Raw genomic sequence first — 23,997 nt, 5'->3', positions numbered from 1 at the left:
CCCCCTTGTCATCCAAGATGTTCATGTCTTTCTTTCTTCAGTCATAAGGAAATTGTTTTTTGAGTAAAATATTTCAGGATTTCTCTTCATATAATGGACTTCTATGGTGCCCCTAAGTTTGAACTATCATAATTCCCAAATTCTTGTTTGAGATTAAAAACTATATAAGTTGTAAATGTTTTTCAGAAAATAACTAATCGTTTCACTAGATAAGACCCTTCTTTCTCGGCTGGGATCATTTAGAGCACTTTGAAGCTGCATTTAAACTGCATTTTGGAAGTTCAAACTCGGGGGCACCATAGAAGTCCATTATATGGAGAGAAATCCTAAAATGTTTTTCTCCAAAAGCACCATTTCTTTATGACTGAAGAAAGAAAGAAAGACATGAACATCTTGGATGACAAGGGGTTGAATATATTATCTGTAAATTCTTGTTCTGAAAATGAACTACTCCTTTAACAAACATTATATAATGTTTAACTAACCATTACTAAATATGAGATAATGTGCTTGTTAATGTTAACTAATAAACTTATTAAACATTACCAAATGATTAACAGAGTATTATATAAGGTAAATTGGAACAATTTTTTACATGGTTTACAATGATTAAAAGCTTCATTAATGAATCATTAACAAAAGTTATATAATGCTTAATGGATCATTAGTTAATGTTTACAAATGCCATTAAACTTTCAATGCTTTTAAAAAAGCTACAAATAATTTTAACAGAAATTATACAATGATTACGAGTTTATTTGTTAATGTACTTTTGAATGCTTACAAATGTCATCAAACTTTAGTTCACATATTAGCTAATGCTCATTTTTACACTTACAAATGATGTGAAAATATAGCTTAATTAGTCATTTTAAGCACTTCACAAATTATTCATGTTAATATATTCATTAACTCATGATCACAGTATAGGTAAAGGTCATATATTTGGTCTTTATTAATCATAAGTACCTTTATGAGCAGTCATTTTGATTGCAACAGTGTCCCAATTCACCCTTTTATAGAGAAATTCTAGAAATTAATACTTTTATTTAGCAAGGATGCTTTAAATTGATCAAAAGTAATGATAAGGACATTTATTATGTTACAAAAGATTTCTATTTCGACAAATGCTGTTCTTCTGAATTTTCTAATCATCAACGAAACCTGAATAAATTCGACTTAGGTGTTTTCAAAATAATAATAGCAGGAAATCAGAATATTAGAATTTCTGAAGGATCATGTGACTAGAGTAATGATGCCGAAAACTGTTATTTTAAATGGTAAAAATATTTTAAAATGTTAAAGTTTTTGCTGTACCTTGGATCAAATAAATACAGGCTTGGTGAGCAGAGGAAACTTATTTAAAAACATTAAAAATCTTACTGTTCAAAAACTTTTGACTAATAGTATTGTTTTAAGTATAGATGGATGGATGGATGGACAAAAAAAGGTCAGTGCATCCAACTAGCAAAGTCAGAACAGGCTGTGGTATAAACTGTAAGTTTATATAATAACTTCATGTTGCCTGTTTCAAGCTGTCAAAATAATGTCTTGATTCTTCAGGGTTAGCTGCTGAAATCTAGAAGAATAAAATATAAAGCTACAGGTTCAATTACTGTTCACATACTCAACAGGTATAGATTGTTAGTTTTCTGATTTAAATGGTTGGTAATCCACAAAGCCGAAGGCAGAAATGCTGTTTGCGTGATGACAAAGAAATAATTGGACCCAGATTCTTTCCAGACTTATGCATCCAATTACCAGACACAGAACATAAAAAAGCAACAGTGTCTGTTATATAGAGCATAATAAAATCAAGTTTGAAGCCACACATGATCAGCTTGAATAGCCTCAACAGCACAAAAGATTTCTCAGTGGTAAAACTTTGAGTAATGATTTAGCATAGTTTCTGATGTGATTTGTGTGTGCGTTTTATTTATTTATTTCCTTTTCATGCTTTTAAGCTCAAAAATGATTGCGTTTGGTGAGTGCGGCTGGTTAATTAGTGACAATCTAGTATTCCCAGTATCCCATAAATAACCTTAGCTAAATTATACACAGTTCAACTACTTAATTACTTACATTACAGTAGTTGCTGTGCCATCTTTTTCTTTCTCTGCCTCCTCTTTATTTATTTTTTTCCTGCAGAATGCTTCAAAACATTTCTGAATATGTCATCATCGCAATACTAATACCTCCAGGCTTTTCATAGTGCATAGCAGGAGATGACAGAAATACCCTGCGATTATGGATAAAACATAATCTTTCTTTAATGAAAAAATGCTCATGTGCTTACAGGAACCTGTGGCCCAGATCATGTATTAAAATGCATATTCAACACTTAATCTATTTCAATTGAAATACAATACAAAGGCTTAGCGCCAGGGTATTTCTTTACTATTTGTTGGAGTGGCGTATAGAGGCATTACTATTGTAATAGATCACTCCTGTCTTATTTCTGCTATAACGTCTTCTTATTGCCATTCAGTGCTCCATGAATCAAAGCAGTGAGCTGTAAAATTAGATGCGGAGACTACCAAGGCTCTTACACTCCTCTAAAGCCCTTGCAGAGGGATCCTGCTAAGAATATGCCAAGATGTGCTTTGACCGACTTGATATTCAGTCAATGATCATTAGATATTACTTTGGGAACCATCAATATTTAGCCGCTCTTCCCATTATACGATTCATTAAATTAAATGCAAAACGCTCCCTTAGACTGCTAATAGTCTGACAAATTGAGATGCTGATGGCCCCACAAATTCAACCACTTTTGAGACAAACACATTTCGATGCTTTATGCTATGACCTTTTGATAGATTTTCCTCTTTGTCACCCATTCTCCATTTATATTGGTTTCTCTTCTGAAAATATAATAAGCAATGCATTTCTCCAGACGCTTTGTCATCAGCTTCGGCATCACGGTGATCTCTATGAAACACCTACCATTCTTTCACACAGATGTACGCAAGAACACTGTGACATTTTGAGGTGTACTCTTTATTTGACCTATGAATCACACTCACTCTATGAGGAATCTCAGCGGGCAAACACTGTATCCTGACAGTCTGTGAAAGAAGAACAACTGGCATATTTTCAACAAGCGATAGATTCGTGAGGATGAGATGAAGTGTACAACTTTCCTTGGATTGAACCCTTAATAATTATCTTTGAAGTTTATGATGATATGTTTCACATAATTTTTTTCACATTTTGTTTTGTTGCAGCATTATGTTAAACTGTTTTAAATAAAATTTTCCCCACATCAATTTACACTCCATACAAAAACAACAAAGCAAAAACTAGATTTGCTAATTTTACAAATTTATTAAAAACAAAACACTGAAATAAGTACATTGCATAAGTATTCATACCTTTAACTCAGTACATAGTTGAAGCAACTTTACAGCCTCAAGTCTTTTTGGGTATGATGTGACATCTGCATTTGGCAATAATCTGCCATTCTTTGCCTCACCTTTTCACCTCTCAAGCTCCGTCAGCTTGGATGGGGGCTGGCAGACATTTTCTAGAGTCTTAGTTGTTCCAATCGACTTCCATTATGGATGATGCTTCTGTGAACCTTCAATGCAGCAGATTTTTTTCTGAACTCTTCGCTAGATCATTGCCTTAACGCAAGTCTGTCACTGAGCTCTACAGGCAGTTATCTTGACCTCAGGACTTGGTTTTTGCTCTGATATGCATTTTCAGCTGTTAGACCTTTTCTGAGAGGTGTGTGCCTTTCTAAATCATACTCATTCAAATGAATTTGCCACAGTTTAACTCCACTCGAAGTGTAGTAACATCTAGAAGCAATATGAATGCTCCTGAGCTAAATTTTGAGTGTCCCAGAAAAGGGTATGAATACTTATACAACGAGATATTTTCAGTTTTTTATTTTTAATAAATTTGCACAAATGTTAAAAACCTATTTTTTGCTTTGCCATTATGGAGTAGGGAGTGTAGATTGATGTAGGAAAAAAAGTTATTTAAAGTAGTTTAACATAAGGCAGCAACATAACAAAATGTGAAAAAAAATCAAGGGGTATGAATAATTTCCCAAGGCCTCAAAAAGTGTTGCTAACTTTTGAAATGACCCTTTATCTAAGAGTCATCCATATTTGCAACGAACTGCTAATTAAAATTGATCATTGCTTTCTTGAAATACCAGTAGAGTTTCTAAGTCCTCAGGGACCTTTTGTTTTGATCTGCTTGAGTTATTCTTGGCTAAATGGGAGATTAATTGGACGTTGTTTCCCTGTAAATGGCTGTATGGCAATTGTCCAGAACACAGTTGCATAACATCCTCAATTGTAATGCATTAAAACAAAGTTTAAAGAAAGAAAAAAGAGTGTGAAGAATTACAAATGTTGGAAATGTTCAATGCCAAGTGCCTGACTCTCCATATGTACTATATAGGGCATAGAAAGCCATTTTTGGACATGCAATGGTGTGGCTAACACTGTTAATGAACTCAAGGTGTGGATGCCGAGCAAATCGGCAGGCACACCAAATGTTGTGACACCTGCAGCTTGTTTGTCACAGTTAGGCCTTGCAGTTTCCTCTAAGCTGTCACACGAGCACAGGCACGGCGGTGTCTCCTGTCCGTCACATCTGACCCCCTGTCTCCACTCCTTTGAGGCCAATCTCAGTAATTTACCTTCTGACAAGCCAGTTTGATCTACACTGCAGCTTTAGCTGAAGTCCTTCTTGTACACAGGCATTTGGCTGTTCGTCTTTGAAAAATCCTGTACTTGACAGTTATGCAAGGACTGTAAAGGAAAAAATAATTATTTATAATCATATGGTTTGTTGTTCAAACACATTTACATGAGTTGCACTGCTAAGAGGTCTGAACAGCTGTTGATGAATGAATAATTATTTATAATAATTGGTTTGATTTGTTGTTTATACACATTTGCACTAGAGTTTTGCTGCTAAGAGGTTTGAACAGCAGCAGATTTAAAGGACTGCTATTTATGAACTACTTGTCTAAATCATTAAGATTATCATTAAGATATCGCGTACTTCATAAAGAACCTTATTAGGCTAATAGTGTTCTGTCTCTTTCTAGATAAATCATGGATGCACACTCCAGAAGCACTGGCCAAGCATTTTATAGCATACAATGCCAAGGTATGTGTTATGAACCTCTTTTTTTTACTAAATATTTTCTCTTAAGATTTACTGTTTTGCTAATTTTATGTTTTATTTGTGGGGTTTTTTGTACATTTTTTACTTCTTTTGTGTGGTTAGACTATCGGTCACACATTTGGAGTCTGTAAGATTTTGCTAAATATTTTAAAATAATTTTATTAGGCTCTTCGAGGCTCCATTTATTTGATCAAAAATACTGTGAAAGCAGTAATATTGTGAAATATTATTACTATTTAAAATAATAACTGTATTTTTTTAATATATTTTATATATTTATAAAATATAATTTTATATATTTATATAATGTAAGTTATTCCTGTGATGGCAAAACTGAATTTTCAGCAGCCATTGCTTCAGGCTTCAGTGTCGCATGATCCTTCAGAAATCATTGTAATATTTAGTACTTAAAGGAGAAGTTCACTTCCAGAACAACAATTTACAGATAATGTACTCACCCCCTTGTCATCCAAGATGTTCATGTCTTTCTTTCTTCAGTCGTGAAATTTTTCTCCTTATAGTGGACTTCTATAGTGCCCCCGAGTTTGAACTTCCAAAATGCAGTTTAAATGCAGCTTCAAAGGGCTCTAAACGATCCCAGCCACTGAAGAAGAGTTTTATCTAGTGAAACAATCGGTTGTTTTCTAAAAATAAATAATACAATTGACATACTTTTTAACTTCAAATGCTCGTCTTGTCTAGCTCTGCTTGTACTCTGTGTATTCCAGTTCATGACAGTTAGGGTATGCCGCAAAACTCCTATCTCATTTTCTCCTCCAACTTCAAAAACATCCTACATCGCTGTTTTGCATTTATTTGTAAAGAGCGTTTGATCTTCTTTGTATGTTCACTTTGTAAACACTGGGTTGGTACTTCTGCAGCGATGTAGGACGATTTTGAAGTTGGAGCAGAAAATGAGATGGGAGTTTTTCGATATACCCTAACTGTCTTGAATCAGAATACACAGTTCACGCAGAGCTGGACAAGATGAGCATTTGAGGTTAAAAAGTATATAAATTGTCAAATTTATTATATTTTTTTTTTTAAATAACAGATCATTTCGCTAGATCCTTCTGGAAGACCCTTCTTCCTTGGCTGAGATCATTTAGAGCCTTTTATAGCTGCATTTTAAACTGCATTGTGGAAGTTTAAACTAGGGCTGCAACTAACGATTATTTTAATAATCGATTAATCTGTCGATTATTTTTTCGATTAATCGATGAATCGGATAAAAAAAACAAGGGATTTACAACCCTTTATTCAAAAACAGAACTAAAATCTTTAGAAAGTGCACGAACATGTTGCTCCTTGAACTGTTATAATAATAATAATAAAATAAAAATGGACTAACACAAAAAACATACACATGTATGCTTTACATCTGCCAAATATATAGACTAAATAAACTAAAATTACTATCCGTCAAGACAGCGGCTTGCTGTGGTGTACATGCTGCATTTCCCATCAAGAAGCCTCTCAAATTAAATTCCTCAGTGCGCATTAAAAAAGTCATGTGACTTTGCACGCTGGAACGGGATAACTTGACTAACTTTCTGCTACATTCATTCTGCCATGGCGGTGTTTAGTGTCCTGCCATCAGCAGCGACCAGCTGGAAGAGTTCCGCATTCAAATGCACGCAAAACTGGCCTCAAAGCCCCAGCAAAAGTAATTACCATGAATGTGTCAAGGCAAAAATTAAGAAAATATTCGAATTACTTATTAATAAACTAGTATTTTCTGATTCAGTGTTGCAAAGATGAAATTGACGATCCTGCCATCTGCTCATTAATGCCTAATGCATCTTTATGGATTAGCTAATGAAAGAGTTTTGTTTTCGATTTTAATTATTTCGTTTTATAGTAAAATAATAATTTAAAGCTTTCTATAGATATTGTGTTTGTGAGGCAATTACCTGGGTTTTGGTTAATTATTGTGAAGCGCTCCTGTTTAAACCAAAGATATCAAGCGTATTCTGTTTGTTTTCTTTAAGAGCACATTTTGTTGATACTGTGAGTACACACAAACTAAGGTAGACCCTTTACAGTTCCGGCCCGGGTGGTAAATTACTCTTACCTTTATGAGCAAAAAAGAAATTCCACATTGCACTGGCGTCTCCATGTCCTGCAAAGCGCGCTTCTCTCCGCACAAACTTTGGATTTATATTGATTGAATGATTAAACTAATATTGTGATATGTTTTAAGTTTTTTATATCAATGGATTTTAATTTAAATCGCGATGAATTAAGCAGGCTTTTGATCTGTCTGCCGCTGTTTGCTAGGTATAACTTTAAAAAACAAAAACTTGAATTTAACAAACAAAAAGTGTTCCAAATATATCTCTAAATTAACTTTATAAACTAAAGGAACGAAAATAAATGTAATCACTTTGCTATTAAAATCAGCAGCTGTGTAATGAGGAAGAGAAAGAGAAAAAAAGACAGTCGGACTGGAAATTCAGTCGGCCAAAAATTGATGAGCTGTCGGACATTTTTACAAGGAATGTTTGTTTAATAACCTATATAATATTCTTAGGCTACTTTCTTAATTAAATATATTATTTCTTTGATTTATTTTAGCGTTTTTAGGCTGCTTGTTAGCTGACTGAAGTGTAGGCTATATATAAAAAAAACAACGTGCCACCGTCACAGCCCTATTCAAAACTGAGACGATTTCACCTCAGCAGAGCTCCTCTTTCTCCTTACGGTTGTGGTATGTTTTCGACACATTATACAGACAGACAGTGTTACAAAAACTATAGAAGTAGTTTTCTCCATCTCCACTATCCAACGACCCGTACACCAGCTGTTTTGCGATCGAGCATTGGCTGCTGTGAAAGTACGCTAGCCAAAGTAGGCTTAAATATCAAACATGTTTGATATAAATCGGGGCAGCATATATATATATAATGTAGAAACGGTGCTTTATGCTCAAATGTTCCAGTTTTGCGCATAAGTTAAATTCGCATTTTTGGATGGAAACACAGCTTATGAGGTGCCGAACTCTGCTGGCATCAGTGCGGGAGAGAGACCGAATGTGTCCACTCCGCTCTGCGCTCAATTTTTTTTAAATATATATAATAACAACCAAATGTCTCTGCGTCGCGCGACACAACGAATCGATTATGAAATTCGTTGCCAACGCTTTTAGTAATCGATTTTTATCGATTTTATCGATTCGTTGTTGCAGCCCTAGTTTAAACTCAGGGGCACCATAGAAGTCCACTATATGGAGAGAAATCTTGAATTTTTTTCCTCAAAAAAATATTTCTGTACAACTGAATGAAGAAAGACATGAACATCTTGGATGACAAGGGGGTGAGTAAATTATCTGTACATTTTTGTTGTGAAAGTGAACTTCTCCTTTAAGAAACATTTCTTATTATCATTGTTGAAAACAGATGTGCTTCTTATTTTTGTAGAAATTTGTGATTTTTTTTTTTCCAGAATTCTTTAACGTATGCTAAATTTAAAAGAATGTTTTCTGAAATATATTGTAATATTTGTACTGTTTATTTTTAATTTTTTAATTTAATTTTTTGTCTTTTTATTTTGTAACAATTGACTATTTATTTAACTAGTATATACATTTAATATATACTTTATAAATGTTTAAAATACCAGCCTCATGGAGTAAAAAACTACTTAGAATAAATAGCTTGACTTTGGAAGGTGTATAAAAGGGAAAATCAGGTCAGCTTTGATTTCATGTTGACTTTAATGCTTGTTGGCATAAATGCAACAACTGTACTTCAAAAAAGAAAAGGAAAAAAGCAAAAACCAATAAATATCTAGAGGTCTAAACAGAGACAGCTTAAATAAATGGATCAATGCAAATGTTATATCAATTTTCACAGTCTTTTTTGCACAGTCTTTGCACAAAACAACGAATTTGTTTGTGTCTCTTTCGCTATTCATCAAACATCTTGTGGGCAAGAACATCTCATACTCACTGTCAGTGCTGTTTTACGCTCCGTTTCACCAAAGACTCATCTTCTGTTCTTGGCTGAGAAGCTGTCTGCTCCCTAGCAGTGCTTCTAAGATGTCTTACTGAATTCTTCACAAAAACAAAACAGTTTTGCTTCACAGTGCTGCTGAAGATTCAGCTGTGTTGTCTGCCTTTTGACATGAGAAGAGAATAGACAAAGAAAGTGAATTAAAGAGAGAAAAAAGGTATTCTGCCAGTGTAGCAGGTGATAGATGAGCGAATACTCAATGTCTTTGGCAAAAAAAAACACCTTCGAACAGACGGCAGGGAACAGTCAGGAACAAGAGACTCTCCACCCAGTGTAATGTAGTGTATCTATCACTCCTGCCTCACTTTCTGTCCTACCATGCTCACTTGCCCTTGAGTGTGGACGGCATCCATCATAACTACGTGCTGCAGACACGTTTATGGAATCTTATTTGTTTAACTCCAGTTCGGAGGATAATGCAGTTTTTTGCCCCCAGAAAAGATTCTCTAATTTAAAAAAACATGTATGAAGCTGTCTGTATTATGAAAGTCTAATAATGAATCCATTACTTTGGAAAGAGGCAAACCAGCAGTAATGACTGAGTCCCAGAAATGAAGATTTTGAAAGGTGGAGGAACCTTTTAAAGATTCTGTTTATAGCCTCTTCAGAGAGTAACATGAAAATAAGAAATGTTTATGTGACATGAAAATGGGTCAGACTAGAAAATCACATAAGTATAGTCTGGAAAGCTTTGTGGTTACTGTCAAATTATTGTTCATTTATTTATTTCAATAGAGTAGCCGTTAGACTAGAGAAGTAATGGCGAGGTGTTTTAAGAACTGTTGTTTAATGAGCCAGCACAGCGTCTAGACAGATGCTTGACCACAAGGACTGGCTAAAGGTTAATAGCTCCATCTGTTGGAAGCTAAATGTAATGTTGTTTATGTTCGTGTTGGTTTTCTTTATATAAAAATGTTACACTCCAGTTTGTTCCAGATTAAATGTGAAGAATGTTCTTAGCAATCATCAAAGCCTTTTAATGAAATTAACTTTACAACTGAACCCACATCAATGTCCTTAAGTACTTTCCTTTTCATTAATTGACAGACCTAAGATTTTATTTTTTAAAAATGGAAGTTCCACATCATGTGATTTTCATCTTTCTTCCAGTTTCTGGGGCATACAGAAGTTGATCAACCCAAAGGTACAGAGATCGTGAGAGATGCTGTCAGAAAGCTTAAGGTAAGTTATTGTAGTGTTACATTGGCTGCACACTGTAGAAGCTGTTGTTTTTATCTGGAAACAGGAAATGGTATTTCACTTGAGAGGATGTAATATCAAAACCCTCCAGCTGTTTCAGACCTTCAGCGGTGGATCACAGTTTACCTGTTTAATGATGCATAGAGAATTTTATTTTATAAACCCTCCACTCTCAGTCTTACATTATCACTTATAAGGGGTTGTAATAAAATATGAAAAGCTATATCAACTGATGAAGGTCAGATTTAAATAGTAATAATAATATTTAATTGCTAGTAGTAGTAGTAGTAGTAGTAGTAGTAGTAAGTAGTAGTATTAATAGTAGAAGCAGCAGTATATTATTGTTCATAGTCAAGATAAAACAATACAAGATGGTGGGAAGTTAGGTTTTTTAAACTGATCTTAACTTAAACTGATTGTACTTTCTCTTTCTTTCTTTCTCTCTCTACAGTTTCAGAGACATATTAAGAAGTCAGAGGGACAGAAGACCCCAAAAGTGGAATTACAGATCTCCATCTACGGAGTGAAAATATTAGATCCTAAATCAAAAGTATGTGCATACAGCCTAACAAATGGATTTATGAAACCAATTAGTCACCTTAGAATTATAAGGTTCTATCTGACATTTTTGTCAAAATTGAGTTATTTACATGTTCTTATTCTGTGACCACTTATTTACATTGTTTCTTTTGTAAGCTGAGAACATTTTGGGACTTTGTTTCAGAAAACAAAAATGGTTCTATCTACAAAAGTCTATGGAACGCAAAAACTTTAAGTGCGCTGAATGCAGATAGAACCTTATAATTCTAAGGTGAAGAATTGTGTCTCATATGTGCCTTGACGTTTAAGTAGAAGCCAGCTGAGGAATTGTAAAAAGACAGTTTTTGGTTGTCTACACCTGCCAAAATTTGCCAAAAATGATCATACAGTGCAAGTTGATATTCTGGTCATATTGTTTTTTTTCCAAGCACTTTTGACCAATTCCCAACTACATCAATCTTAATAACTACTATTGATTTTGTATTTATCATTTATGGGAAGTAAAAAACGTCTTATTCAGGTGTGCATAATTGTTAAGCATGTTTTCTTTTACAGCGGAAAAAAAAGAGATTTAAAAATTCAAAAATTAAAATTCAAAAAAGTCAAAAATTATTAAATGGCCATGAGAAGAATGCAATGCTAAAGCAATAATATAATTTGCAAAGTTAGGGCATGAGCACTGGGCAGCGAAATGCTCATTGGGTCAGCACGGTCAGAAAAAAACAGGTGGAGAAGAAAAGATGCATGTTAACTGCAAAAGAAAGTGAAGAAATAGGTCTGAAATATGAGGAACCATTTAGTTTCCAGTGCCACCATTTTCCAGAACTGTAACCTACCTGGAGTCTCAAGAAGTGTAAAAGGCTTCTATCCTGACAAGTCTGTTTTGCAAAGATGGACTAAAAATGAACTCCCAAAACTTACTGTCAGATTCTGGAAGATAATTCTTCAAACAGTGGTTTAAGAGGATGTGATGCTGGTCCTTCAAATGTCACTCTCAACTTATCTGTCTATTAAGCCTACTGTATAAAAAAAAAGTCTTCATGTGTTTCACAACACTTCAGCATGTTAGTCTTATTAAGTGGGGGTCATTTTTAGGATTTTTTTTGACCAAACAAACTCTGAGAACCTGACATATTGCACTTCTGGAGACTCCAGGTAGGTTGCATTTCTTTAAAAAAAAGGGTGACGCTGGAGACTAAATGGTTCCTGATGGTTTCACACCTAATTCTTTACCTTAGTTCTTGATTGTTTTGCAGCTAACAGGTGTCTTTTGTTCTCCACCTGTTTTTTTCTAACCATGCTGACCCAATAAGCATTTCGCTACCCAATGGTCATGCCTTAACTTTTCAAATTCTATTTTTGCATTAGTATTACATTCTTCTCATGGGCATTTAATATTTTTTGACTTTTAGTCTGAGTTAAATCTCTTCTTTGGCTCATTTTATCTGTAAAAGTAAACATTCCTATTAGTTATGCACACCTCAATATTAGAAGTTTTTCACTTTCTGCCTTCATGGACAATTATATATCACTTATAAATGATTAAATACAAAATCAATAGTGATTATTAAGATTGATGTGGTTTGGGATTGATAAAATGTGCTTGGAAAAAAAATATGACCTTGCCTAATAATTCTGCACGCACTGTAGATTAATTAGTTGTTTAGTCTAAATAAAAAGATTTTTAAGTGTGTCCAAATACTTTCTGGTGCCACTGAATTCCCATATCTCTAAAGACTTTATATTTTGTCTATACCGTCTCTTATCATGTTTTCTTCTTCACAGGAAGTACAGCACAACTGTCAGTTGCACCGGATATCCTTCTGTGCAGATGATAAGACAGACAAAAGGATATTCACGTTCATTTGTAAAGATTCAGAATCCAACAAACATCTCTGCTATGTGTTTGACAGTGAAAAATGTGTAAGACAACATATATGTCATATTAGCACCTAATTCTTTTTAATGAAATGATTTGTCACTCTTAGATGCTGTTTTAGAATTTTAACTTAAATGGATACTTGAAAGTCACTCAGAAGACAAATGGCCAAACAAAACACTGCAATGTTACTAGGAAAATGATCTGTCATGTATTTGTCGATTCCAGGCAGAAGAGATAACTTTGACCATCGGCCAAGCATTTGACTTGGCATACAAGAAGTTTCTGGAGTCGGGGGGAAAAGATGTAGAGACGAGGAAACAGATAGGTGGCCTACAGAAAAGAGTGAGTGATATACAACTAGAGTTTAAGCTTATTGCACACTTTCACTCACTGTCACTCTCCCTCCCATTGAGTCCAAAATTGTTGTATGCGCTTTTTTTCTGGGGGTTTTTTCGTATTCATTATCCTTTCCTATTAAAATGCTTGCTACGGCTGTGAAAACACAGAAAATCAAACCTGATCTGATTTTTTTTTTTTATGACAGAGGTTGTATTTATTTTTTAACGTGTGAAAATTACGGTGTGCAATGATTTTTAAAGAACACAATGCAATAACTCATGTGCTTATGACAAATAAATGTCTTTATTTATAGATTCAAGATCTTGAAGCTGAAAATTCTGAGTTGAAGAAGCAGTTGCAAGTCTTAGAGGAACAGCTGATGATTGCTCAGGTTCCTCCTGTAAGCACTGCATGGACTTCCTGTCAGTAGAGTGCATCTAATTGACTTTCAACATTCTGTTAATTAGCTGGCTACAAAACAGACATCAGCTATGCCTAAAGACCTCTTCTAAGCTTTTTTTTACTTCTAAAGCAGTAAAACTAAAACACTAGTGCTGACTAGTTCTTATTTTTCCACAGCTTCTTCACATTAACTCTTCTAATGAGGCCTATATGCTTCAGAGACCCTCATCTCTCTTCTGGTGTCACAACGTGACCTCGTTCTCTTGCCTCGAAATCTCTTCTGTTACACTAACGCCAATGAGCTCACCTGACTCTAACATTTCTGCTGGTCTTCTGACTCCTCCACCTGCTAAACCAGCTTTGTCAAAGCCTCCCAGTGGAGCCAGTGTTCCTCGCCCTCCTGTTAAGCACCTTTCTGTTTACTCTTTCTCTCAATGTGGTCTTGGTTGTTGGTTTCAGAGGTTTTTGTTTACAAGCTTACAAGTTTTACCCTCAGGTTTTAAAGGCTAGTTCATATGGCCTCAACAAACACCTACACTAGATTCCAGCAGTTGTTGGGTTTTGTTGGATCGGTGTGTTTACCCTTTTGGTATTTATTTGGGGCAGTGTGAACTAGCCTGTAATTTGAAACAATTCCAAATAAAAGCATGCTGTTTAGCACAGAAAAAGTGGGGCTTTTATATCATTTGGAAATTGATTGGACCATGGAAAGGTTGAGAAAGTGAGAGGGATTTGTAGAAGTAAATTTAGTTCAGAAGTGAAGCAAATGTAATTTTTTTTAACATTTTTTAAAAATGATTCTTATAGCTTATGAAGTAAAGGGGTCATGAACTGCCTTTTTTATTATTTTGTACTGCTCTCTGAGGTCCACTTATAATGTAATCAAGATTTTTTTTACATCAAAATACATCATAATTTAGAAGTAATAGTTTATTTTCTTTCCTGTTTTGACCCCCCTCATCAGAATGCTCTGATGGAATAGGTATGGCGGACTGTTGACTCCCACTGCTATGATTGGCTAGCAGTTGTGTATGTTTGACATCCTACATTTTTTATAGATTGATACTTATGTGATTTAGGTTACAAATGCATAAATACTCAGTACATTCAGTGAGGAAAAATATTTACTCTCCTGCTGATTTTGTAAGTTTGCCCACTGCCAAAGAAATGATCAGTCAATAATTTTAATGGTAGGTTTATTTTAACAGTAAGAGACAGTATAACAACAAAAAATCCAGAAAAACACGTTTTAAAAAAGTTTTAAATTGATTTGCATTTTAATGAGTGAAATATGTATTTGATCCCCTATCAATCAGCAAGATTTCTGGCTCCCAGGTGTCTTTTAACAGGTAATGAGCAGAGATTAGAAGCATTCTTATAAAGGGAGTGCTCCTAATCTCAGTTTGTTACCTGTATTAAAGACACCTGTCCACAGAAGCAATCAATCAATCAGATTTCCAAACTGTCTACCATGGCCAAGACCAAAGAGCTGTCCAAGGATGTCAGGGACAAGATTGTAGACCTACACAAGGCTGGAATGGGCTACAAGACCATCGCCAAGCAGCTTGGCAAGAAGGTGACAACAGTTGGTGTGATTATTCACAAATGGAAAAAACACAAAATAACTGTCACTCTCCCTCAGACTGGGGACCCATGCAAGATCTCACCTCGTGGAGTTACAATGATCATGTGAACGGTGAGGAATCAGCCCAGAACTACACAGGAGGATCTTGTCAGTGTTCTCAGGGCAGCTAGGACCATAGTCACCAAGAAAACAATTGGTAACACACTATGCCCTAAAGGACTTAAATCCTGCAGTGCCTGCAAGGTCCCCCTGCACAAGAAAGACATGTATATGCCCATTTGAGAATTGTCAGTGAACATCTGAATGATTCAGAGGAGAACTGGGTGAAAGTGATATGGTCAGATAAGACCAAAATTGAGCTCTTTGGCATCAACTTAACTCGCCGTGTTTGGAGGAGGAATGCTGCCTATGGCTGTGTCCAAATTCAGGGTCTGCATCCTCCTTAGGATCCTTCCTACCAGGTTGAAGGAGGAGGGGTCCTCCGAAGACCGCAAAACCGGGAAGTAGGTGTCAGTGAATTTGGACAGCCTACACTTCTTTCAGTTCCCTCCCTTCCCCGTTGCTCATATCCTGTCGCCTAGCAACCGTGACAGCGCTAAGCAAGAAGTAAGGTTATCTGTACTGCACAAAAACAAAATAACTACTCTTTCATCCCTAAAAGCGTTAAAACAGCTTCAATCACTAACAAGAAATTACCTGTGTGTAAGGGGATATTCACACAGGCAGTAAAAAAGAAGCTAGTTTACGAAAGTGATGTTTTTTAACATATATACATACAAATGTAAAAAAAAAAAAGCTTAACGCTAAAACCAAAGGCCTAACTAGACAACCGCTGTAAAAGAATATTTTTTGAAACGCCAGTTTTTTTTAAACTTCCATCATTACTACCGCGAAAATTCTGGAAGCGCTTTGCCGAAAGGTATTGTGGGATAGGTAGGACGGGAAAGGATCCACCAGACCCATCCTTCAAATTCGGGGAAAAGGAGGACGTATTTGTGGGCCGCATTTGAAGGATCCTATGAATTTGGACAGCCTTAGTCGCGGCGCTGTGACGTAACATCCTTCAAATGAGTCCTCCGAAGGATGTAGACCCTGAATTTGGACACAGCCTATGACCCCAAGAACACTATACCCACTGTCAAACATTATTCTTTGGGGGTGTTTTTCTGCTAAGGGGACAGGACAACTGCACTGCATCAAAGGGATGATGGCCGGGGCCATGTACTATCAAATCTTGGGTGAGAACCTCCTTCCCTCAGCCAGGGCATTGAAAATCGTTGTGGATAGGTATTCCAGCATGACAATGACCCAAAACACACAGCCAAGGCAACAAAGGAGTGGCTCAAGAAGAAGCACATTAAGGTCCTGGAGTGGCCTAGCCAGTCTCCAGACCTTAATCCCATAGAAAGTCTGTGGAGGAAGCCACACATCAGTTTGAGTTGCCAAACATCAGCTTCGAAACCTTAATAACTTGGAGAGAATCTGCAAAGAGGAGTGGGACAAAATCCCTCCTGAGATGTGTGCAAACATAGTGGTCAACTACAAGAAACGTCTGATCTCTGTGATTGCCAACAAGGGTTTTGCCACCAAGTACTAAGTCATGTTTTGCAAAGGTGTTAAATACTTATTTCACTCATTAAAATGCAAATCAATTTATAACTTTTTTGAAATGCGTTTTTCTGGATTTTGTTTTGTTGTTATTCTGTCTCTCACTGTTTAAATAAACCTACCACTAAACAGACTGATCATTTCTTTGTCAGTGGGCAAACGTATAAAATCAGCAGGGGATCAAATAATTATTTTCCCCACTGTATTTTCTGTCCTGTTTTGACCCCCCTCATCAGAACGCTCTGTTTGAATAGGCGTGGCGTATTGTAGAGTCTTAAGTAAACACCCACTGCTGTGATTGGCTAACAGTTGTGTATGTTTGACATCCTACATTCCTCATAGATGGAGGCTGCTGTGATTTAGGTCAAAATGAATAAATACTCAGTGCATATCAAACAATCTGTAATAACAGACAAAGCAATAGTGACCACAAAATAAAAACAGTTTTTTCACACTCACAGTGGTGCAACATTACTGTTGGATTCAATATAGCCGGCACGGCATCGTCTTTCAGTCTTTCTGAAAATCCCGCATGGAACTGTTCCTTGTTAGTGAACGAATCTGTGGTGAAATGAAGTGAACAAAGGACCAATCTCTTACAGATGTGGTCTGAAACTTCATTAAATAAAATAAAGTTCATTCACTTTTTCATAATGTTGGGATCAGAAGGAAGGCAATATAAAGACTGTTTTTCTACAACTTGGCACTACACAGATCTTGTTGTCTTCAGAGCCATCTTTATTAATTTGGTTTCTGTGTAGGGCTCTGTTTGCCTCTCTCGTTATTTACTAGGGCTGCCCTTGACTAAAGACTTTTCTGGTCGACTAGTAGTCATTCTTTTAATGCATTAGTTGACTATTAGTTGCATGTTTATTAATAAACCATATAAATCATATCAATGAGCTTTTAATTGCCTACATTGCCTAATAAGTGCTCAAGCGCACTGGCAGGTATAATAATTTTGAATTTGTCAGGGGGAAACAGCAATGAGACTGCATTAATATTTTAATAATGTATTAATATACTAGTGCTTTCTTGTTTTTGGCTTAAGAGATGAAGTCGGGGACACTGTCTCATCATCTCCGTAGTAGTGATATGCCTGTATGCATGTTTAATATGGAATCTGAGAGTATCTGTTTTCTATTTAAATTGGTTCATTTAAAAGTAGACATTTCACTCTATATAGATATATTTTTCATGTCTGTAAGGCAAGTATAAGCTTCAAAGTTTTGCGCTCAAGTTCCCAGAGACCGAGACGGCAGAAAGCGTTTTCTCTTTCTTTTAATTATTTTACAAAAGTGGAATGTTTTGTTGTTATTCTGAATGCACACAAATAAAATAAATGTAAATGAGTCTTTACAGATTCGAAAGATGTCTTACTTGTATCTGTATGGGCAAAAATTACAGAGTCTTTTAAGAGCAAATGTTCGCACCAGTTCCTCCATCTGTCATGCAGCTTCCATACTCTGCACAGACACTTGAATAATGCACATTTTTCTAGGTTAACGTTAGATTGAGCTGCCATGTAAAAGTTGATACTTTAAGTATTTCAGACAAAATTTGACTTAAATGTTGGTTCACCAAGCCTCTTCTCGTCGACTAAAGGTTAGTCCACTATTAGAGGACAGACATGCATGCATGAATCAGTGGGCAGGGTTAGTCAGGCAGTGATGTAGAAGCAGGTGTTGATCTTTTTGTATCAGTTTTTAGACTAATTAGAAAGTTTTGAGTTCTAAAACTGTTTTTTTATAGTACAATGAACTCTTATATATCAAATGATCAAGAAAATTTAGATTTCTCAGTTCATGACCCCTTTATAACACACAAAGAAACTTTCACAAAAACGTGAATTGGGTCTGTTATGCACTTTATTCTTAAGTTTGATGATGATGGATTTCAAATGATTGATTTTCCAGATTGCTCATGTACGCATTATTCACATTTGCAGGGAAACAGCATGTCCTCGAAGACGCCCACTGACATATTTGACATGGTTCCATTTTCTCCAATGACCCCATTGGTTCCATTACCAGCAAGTAATGGCTCGGCCCCTCCACCCCCTGCAGGGCCTATGGAGATTAGTAAGTTTTTTGTTTTGTTTCTTTTTGTCCATTTCTTTACCAAAAGTTAAGAAATGTTGGCTCATTCGGCCATAAGATCAGGTTGCATATGCTCATGTTTTATGGATGTTAGATTTAGTGGCCTGTAAAATGAAGGGAAAACAGTCTGTCCTTTTTTCCTCAGGGAAGGACCTGTTTGGTGCAGAGCCATTTGACCCATTCACCTGCGGGGCAGCTGACTTTCCTCCCGACATCCAGTCCAAGCTGGATGAGATGCAGGTGACTGCATGTCTGTGAATTATTAGCAAATGGACTGGTGTAAATAAGCAGCTAATGGAGCTGACGGTAGGCACTGCTGCAGCTGTGAAGACTCTCTCAGTACAGAAGGGAATAATGTAATGATTATATTTGGCTTTATGTTCAGTTTGGATCTGTCGTGGGAGTGCTATACTGTTTGTCGATGGAAAACTTTCACGAGAGCTGCTAAGTTTGCTTTTTACATATGCTTTGAACTTGATTAAAATAGACTAACATATGCAGTAGATTGTGCATACAGAGCAGTTACTTGAAATATTTATCATTTGCCAGTTTTGCTTAACTAACAACCTCAATTTTCCGTCTTTTTGCTCTCTTTTTCTGCTTGCAGCGGCAAAGATGGTTTGTATTTTAAGACAACTTCATTTTTTGATGACACATAGCTATGGTCTAATGCAGTGGTTCTCAATCCTGGTCCTGGGGGACCCCTGCTCTGCACATTTTGCATGTTTCCCTTATTTAACACCTGATTGAGATCATCAGCTCATGAGGAGAGAGATCCATGAACTGAACTAATCAACTAATGATCTCAGTCAGGTGTGTTAAATAAGGGAGACATGCAAAATGTGCAGAGCAGGGGTCCCCCAGGACCAGGATTGAGAACCACTGGTCTAATGCAAGGTTCCCCAAATCTTACCCTGGAGGTCCAATGCGCTGCAGAGTTTAGCTCCAACCCTGATCACACTCACCTACCTGTTATTCTCTAATGATCCTGAAGACCTTGATTAGCATGCTCAGGTGTGTTTGATTATTAGGGTAAGAGCTAAACTCTGCAGGAAAATGGATCTCGAGGTCCAGATTTGATGATCCCTGGTCTAATGCTTGCTTAACTGTTTTAAAGGCATAGTTCATCCAAAAATGCTAATTCTGTCTCATTTTTTCCTTTCTCTCATCTTTTCCTTGGCTAGTTTCCATAAACTTTCAAGCCTTCTAAAGCCATACATTAGTTTGTTGAATCAATTGTTATTGGTGGTATTTAAATATGCACGTATTCAGATCATCCAAATGAGATTTGCAGATAATTTCCATTCAATAATAGGATTAATTTCAATCTGTTATCTCATTGAAACTTAGAATATTATACACAAATTTAGTCATTTTTGGAGCTTTATGGTCACTGGTCACCATGTACTTTCATTGTATGGCAAAAAAGCAGTGTCATTCTGCTAAATATCTCCATTTGTGTTCCATAGAATAACATGAGGATGAGTAAATGATGATAAATTTTAATTTTTAAGTGAACTATCCCTGTAAATGTTTTTTAAGATAAATTATTTAAACTCAGGCTTTAAGCCCTGTGCCCCATGCCTTGTTTAAAAAATGCTTTTTTTACTTATTAAACAGATTTGTATAAATGCAGAATGTGGTTGTGCATTTCAAATAAACTTGCATGTGTTTCACTGTTTTTTTCTCCAGGAGGGGTTCAAAATGGGACTAACAGTAGAGGGCACTGTCTTTTCCCTTGATCCGCTAGAAGGTCGCTGCTGATGCCAAGAAGAAAGTTTTGTCACTTTCATGTTAAACCATTTGTATTAAAGTGCCAAACTCGGGTTTACAGTCAAGATGTCAATGTCTTATCTTATGTTTTTTTTTATGTATTTGCATTTTGAATTTGGTTTACAAAAAGTATTGAGAAATCAAAAGCAGTAGATCACTATTTTTGTAAGAACTAAAAAAACAACAACTAGTAATGTAGTTTTAACACCCAAGTTTGCTTGTACAGGCAATGAAGGATGTAGAAAGTATGTCCAAATGCACCGTCTGTGTCAGTTTCATTACTATTATCAAACGCTTGTGTACACTTACAAGCTGCTGTTTTTAATCTGTATTGCATATTACAATTCATAAACGCCTACAATGTTAGCATTATGGATTCCCTTTATGTTATTTTTTTAACACTTGATGCGTTACCGTACATCATAATCACATTCCTTTTGTATAAGATCACATGTAAAATTATGATATTGTTTTTGTTAATAGCAATGGGTTCATTAAAATACAGTATTTTTTAACTGAACAGCAGTGCCATGAATTGCAGGACTGGACTATTTCCACATTAACGTACTTGTATTGCAGTTTAATTTTATATTATATATTTTAGTATACTCTCGCACAAGGAAGCACTTTGGAAGAGCTCTGTTCATGTATTACTGTTAAATCAGTTTGTAAGCATTATTTTAGCCTTTGCTGTTGTAGTCATTAAAAGAAAATGGTACATATTCTCTGTGTAAGTCTTGTCTTTCTTCAACTTATACCTGCGTTAAATAAGATGTGTGACTTCTTTGGCTCAACAAATCTTCAACCACATGCTTTAGTGTTTAAGTCATTTATTTCAAGTTGCAGATAGTGTATTGAAAATACAATGTAAATAAATAGTAATATTACAGTAAAATGATCGTTAGATGTATTTGAGTACCATTAATTTATCTTTAAATCGAAAGAGTTTTAAAGTTTACTTAGTATAAAAGCTTTAAATGTTAGTTTTCCACGCTATTATAATTACTGTAATTTGGCTCAATCATGTAATCTTCTGTTCTGTGTACTTTTCATACGTATGTCTTTCTGAGAAGCATCACATTTTGGAGTGCGTTACTTGATTTTTTTCTCACAACGTTGCTCAGGTAAGCTGCTCTTTCTCATTCTTTATGTTCAACAAAAGTGTTTTTTCCGTTCATAGTAGTGCTGCACCAAGATGTGTCGTATTTCAATCAGTGCAATTGTTGTAGAAACCTGTAGAAAGCCTTCTGATGAACATGTATACAAGCCATAATAATATAACATTCAAGCATGATTCATGAAAGCACACTTTGTGTTCAGTAAATACCCGTTTTATGCTCCCCCCTAAATACTGCTAGCATAACAAGCAATAAGTCCTCGCTAACATACAGAAAGGACAATATTTTAACAATATTTGTTAAAATAGTATCAAAAATATTCTAAAAAGTGTTATATCCCTGCCATTTCTTACTATTTACTCAAAGCAAAAATAAACCGAATAATAAAATAATAAATCAACATTCGTTTAAAAATGCATAAATTAATAGCAACTTACAGAGGATATAATGAAGCAAAGCAATATCTTACATTTTTATTATGTAAAATATAATTTCATGCTTAAAAGGTGTGGAAAGAAACATAAGTATCTTCAAAAGTCAAGAAAAAAGAAATATTGTTTTGATCAGTGGCGGCTCCTGACAAATATCTCTGGGGGGGCAACTGTTCCGATTTTGGCAAAGATAACCGCTTTAATGGGTAAAATTATGATAAAATTCAGATAGCCAACTTTACAGCATTACATTGCATTGTTTGATTTGGTTTCCCTGTTCCTAGATGGCAACATCAGGCATGAATTGTACAAACTGTACAGTATTTTGAATAGCTATATTAAATTTATCGCAATGGTCTCAAATACACTGAAACACTTCCACCATGGCCATCAAGAGACACATTGTCATCAACTAGTTTGCCCTCTAAGAGTAAAAAAAAAAAAAAAGCCATACTGCTTTACAATTAAAGACTTTTTATTTCTCATATTAAAACTGTAATTAATCAAATCTTTCCAGAACATATTCAGTATAAATTTGGCTGCCAATATGCAATCAATACAACTATTTAAAATTCAACATTTGGAGAATACAACATATAACATACAAGGCCATAACCAGGGTTTGAAAATTAGTGAGGTGTTAAGAATTGTGCTATAATAACACCCACAAATGCACTACATATAGCCTAAACTTCAAAATAGACAGACATGTAGATGATTGTGAAAGATTTTTTATTCAGTATAATGTTTTACATGGAAAGTTCGTTTTTTTTAGCTGAGGGAATTTTTATTTTATAACAAGTTATAAAAATAACGTTAGAATAATGACACTGACATAAAACTAACGTTCAACTTTCCACTTTATAAACGTCCCAAAGTGTCACACTAAATTGGACAAACGAGTCAAAAAACACGTATAATAGGTGGATCTGGCAACAAACGGAGGCCGCTGCACCCGCGCTCTCACTCAACGCGTTCTCAAGCCCCTTTCACTTTGCTAGCTTCTCGCAGCAAACACTCATGTGATATGAGGTGGTTTAAACGGCTAAATAATCATTCGAAGAGCTTGACATTTTATTTTTGAATATAAAAAATGACCGAGGTCCGGACCTCGGTGACCTCATAGCTGGCTACGGCCGTGATAACATAAACAATTCCCCATTTAATAACACACATCACTTGTATTGAAATTTTGCTCGCTTCTCTTTTAAGCAGGCAAAGTGATCAATTACCCTCTCATTAAAATCAGGCATGTTCCTGACAAGTTCCCTCTCCATTGAAAGCATGGCCGATGCATTCAGACGTCTCGCTACGCGTGCGTGCTGTACATCTTCGAGCACGCATCAGTGCGTATTACGAAATCACGTTGGGGCGAGCCCTCCCGGTGCCCATTGAAATGCATTGTAGGGTTCAAAATTTGAAAAAAAAAAATCTCACAATATAACTCTATGAGACCGGCTGGGGCGATTTTCAATCTGACTGAGATCGCCCCAAGGGGGCGGGGTTTTAGGTTGGAAAGTGACATCAGGCTGTTGATTGTACCGTAATATGCAGACAAGGACTAGCAAAATAAGAGTCTTTTTCTCCTTTCTTTTTTCGTGTGGCTCAAGGAGGGCGATGCACTATCGCCCACCATGGGCCAGCCGCCCCTGGTTTTGATTGATTCAATAAAATGATAAATGGTACTGAGCATATGTTTAATTTGCAAAGCAAATACATGAGATTAGCTTCAAATCCATACCAAATGACCTAAGATTTCTAAAGTAGAATAAAATAATAAAAAAGAAGAAAAAGTGCAAGAATGATAGGTATACCTGCATGCTTTAGAAAATGTGTCAATTTAACTGCATCAGCAT

General features: G+C 35.7%; 1 protein-coding gene across 7 annotated transcripts in view; it reads left to right on the top strand.

Annotated features, from left to right (window-relative positions):
- gulp1a (GULP PTB domain containing engulfment adaptor 1a) overlaps positions 1 to 21,314 on the top strand; it is a 69,235-nt gene extending 47,921 nt beyond the window's left edge. For 3 of the 7 annotated variants that reach the window (XM_073845368.1, XM_073845370.1, XM_073845369.1), the window contains exons 3-12: positions 5,072 to 5,133; positions 10,275 to 10,346; positions 10,816 to 10,914; positions 12,690 to 12,827; positions 13,012 to 13,128; positions 13,439 to 13,525; positions 13,705 to 13,929; positions 18,669 to 18,801; positions 18,965 to 19,059; positions 20,512 to 21,314. In XM_073845368.1, coding sequence (XP_073701469.1) covers positions 5,072 to 5,133; positions 10,275 to 10,346; positions 10,816 to 10,914; positions 12,690 to 12,827; positions 13,012 to 13,128; positions 13,439 to 13,525; positions 13,705 to 13,929; positions 18,669 to 18,801; positions 18,965 to 19,059; positions 20,512 to 20,583 — 1,100 coding nt within the window. In that variant the 3' untranslated portion in view covers positions 20,584 to 21,314. Of the gene's footprint in view, positions 1 to 5,071; positions 5,134 to 10,274; positions 10,347 to 10,815; positions 10,915 to 12,689; positions 12,828 to 13,011; positions 13,129 to 13,438; positions 13,526 to 13,704; positions 13,930 to 18,668; positions 18,802 to 18,964; positions 19,126 to 19,426; positions 19,438 to 20,511 lie in introns of all 7 variants that reach the window. The other 4 variants (XM_073845371.1, XM_073845372.1, XM_073845374.1 and 1 more) reach the window with 4 other exon arrangements.
- The last annotated feature ends 2,683 nt before the right edge of the window (positions 21,315 to 23,997 follow it).

The sequence above is a fragment of the Garra rufa genome, chromosome 8, assembly GCF_049309525.1.
Source record: "Garra rufa chromosome 8, GarRuf1.0, whole genome shotgun sequence".
NCBI lineage: Eukaryota > Metazoa > Chordata > Actinopteri > Cypriniformes > Cyprinidae > Garra > Garra rufa.
The sequence above is the reverse complement of the archived record's forward strand: the minus strand, read 5'-3'. Positions and strand labels throughout refer to the sequence as shown.